We start from the raw sequence: 1660 nt of genomic DNA, 5'->3' as shown, positions 1-1660 counted from the left end.
GGCAAGTGCAAGGGCCTGAGTTCAATCCCCGGTTCCACCAAAAAAAAAAAAATAATAATAATAAAAAATAAAAAGTAAAAAAAAAGTCATGATTGTGTTACTTTTTGGAGCAATATTTGTAAGTTTAAAGAAAGGCTTAACTTTATTAAATATTTATATGTCATGTCTTTAATGTTTATTAGTAATAAATACAAGTTTTTACCTTTATACACAACAGTCCTGAATTTACAACATTTTTTTCTTTTCTTGTTCTTTTTGTGGTACAGGATCTCACTATGCAGCATGGACTCGTAGTGATCCTCCTGTTTTCTGCCTCCCCAGCACTGGGATAACAGGCATATGCCACCACACCCAGACTCAGTGACTGGCTCAGTGCGCCCAGGGGCGGGTCCAGCAGGACATACACTACCAGGGATCAAACCCCTGTCCCTGCACTTGCCTGAGCAGAACAACATTTTCTTGATGGTCTTAACTCTTTTCTTCCCTAGGATGCCATTGATAATAGATTAGATTCAAAAGAATGGCCGTATTGTTCCCAGTGTCCCGCAGTGTGGAATGGCTCTGGAGCTGTAAGGTAAAGCTTATAAGTAAAAGTCAGTGAGATTTTCATTATGATGCTACAGACTAATTATTGAAAATGGTACATAGTTTCTCATACTGGGCAAATGCCTTTAGGGTTACAGTCACATAGGTGATTTTTCTTTATAACTTGTAAATGAATTCTTGTAAGCAATATGAAAATGTACTTTATTATAAAAAAACTCATGAAACTAAAAATAGTCCCCTCCCCTTTTTCCTCATATAGTAGAGGGATTTATTCTTTTGATAACTTTTTTGTGATTGAAATATTTGAAACATTCAGAAAGATACAGAGAATATTGTAATGTATACCCTAAACTCAGAACCCAGGTTACCAAATAAAGTAGAAATATAATTTTAACTTCCTGTAATTACTGCCTGATTTTATTATTCTTTCTCTTCCCTATTCTAAATTTAGTGTTTATCATTGACCTTTGTGCTTTTCCTACCTATAATTATGTCCTAAACAGTGTCTTTTTTTTTTTTTTTTTTGGTGGAACTGGGGATTGAACTCAGGCCCTTTCACTTGCCAGGCAAGTGCTTATTACACTGAACCATCTCTCTGGCCCCCTTAAATAGTGTCTTGAGTTGTGTTTTGTAGAAGTTTTTTCTCTTGGTCTTTGGTTTTCAGCAGTTTACCTGTGTTCTATCTAGGTGTAGTTTTCTTTTTTATTCCACTTGGAATTTGTTGGATTTATTGGATCAGCAAGTTAATAATTTTCTTTTTTTTTCCCTATCACATGTTGGAAGATTTGGCATTGTTCCATGGGTCACTGAAGTTCTCTTTCTTTTCGTCTTTTTTCTCTGCTCTTCAGATTTATAATATCTCTTTGTGTATCTTCAGATCCACTGGCTCTTTTAACATATCACATCTGCTTCTGAGATCAGATAGTGACTCATTTCACTTCAGCTGTAGTACTGTCCGTGTTTGGAATTTCCGTTTGTTTCTTTTTTAGGTTCCATTTCTTTATTTTTTTATTTTTTTTTTCCTTTTCAAAGTTTTATTGATAAACATATAGCAATGAGACAGTTTCAAATCAAATCGAAAGTACAGTTTCAACAAATAATACACTGCATATAT

The 1660-nt window shown here is 34.5% G+C and overlaps 1 protein-coding gene across 1 annotated transcript in view; it reads left to right on the top strand.

Moving 5' to 3' along the window:
• Window positions 1–1660, top strand: part of Stxbp3 (syntaxin binding protein 3) — a 60382-nt gene that overhangs the window by 50385 nt on the left and 8337 nt on the right. Inside the window, exon 17 of the mRNA XM_004636946.2 lies at window positions 489–574. Within this exon, the coding sequence (XP_004637003.1) occupies window positions 489–574 (86 nt within the window). The remainder of the gene's footprint in view (window positions 1–488; window positions 575–1660) is intronic.

Source organism: Octodon degus, unplaced genomic scaffold, assembly GCF_000260255.1.
Source record: "Octodon degus isolate 3935 unplaced genomic scaffold, OctDeg1.0 scaffold00084, whole genome shotgun sequence".
Lineage (NCBI taxonomy): Eukaryota > Metazoa > Chordata > Mammalia > Rodentia > Octodontidae > Octodon > Octodon degus.
The sequence above is the reverse complement of the archived record's forward strand: the minus strand, read 5'-3'. Positions and strand labels throughout refer to the sequence as shown.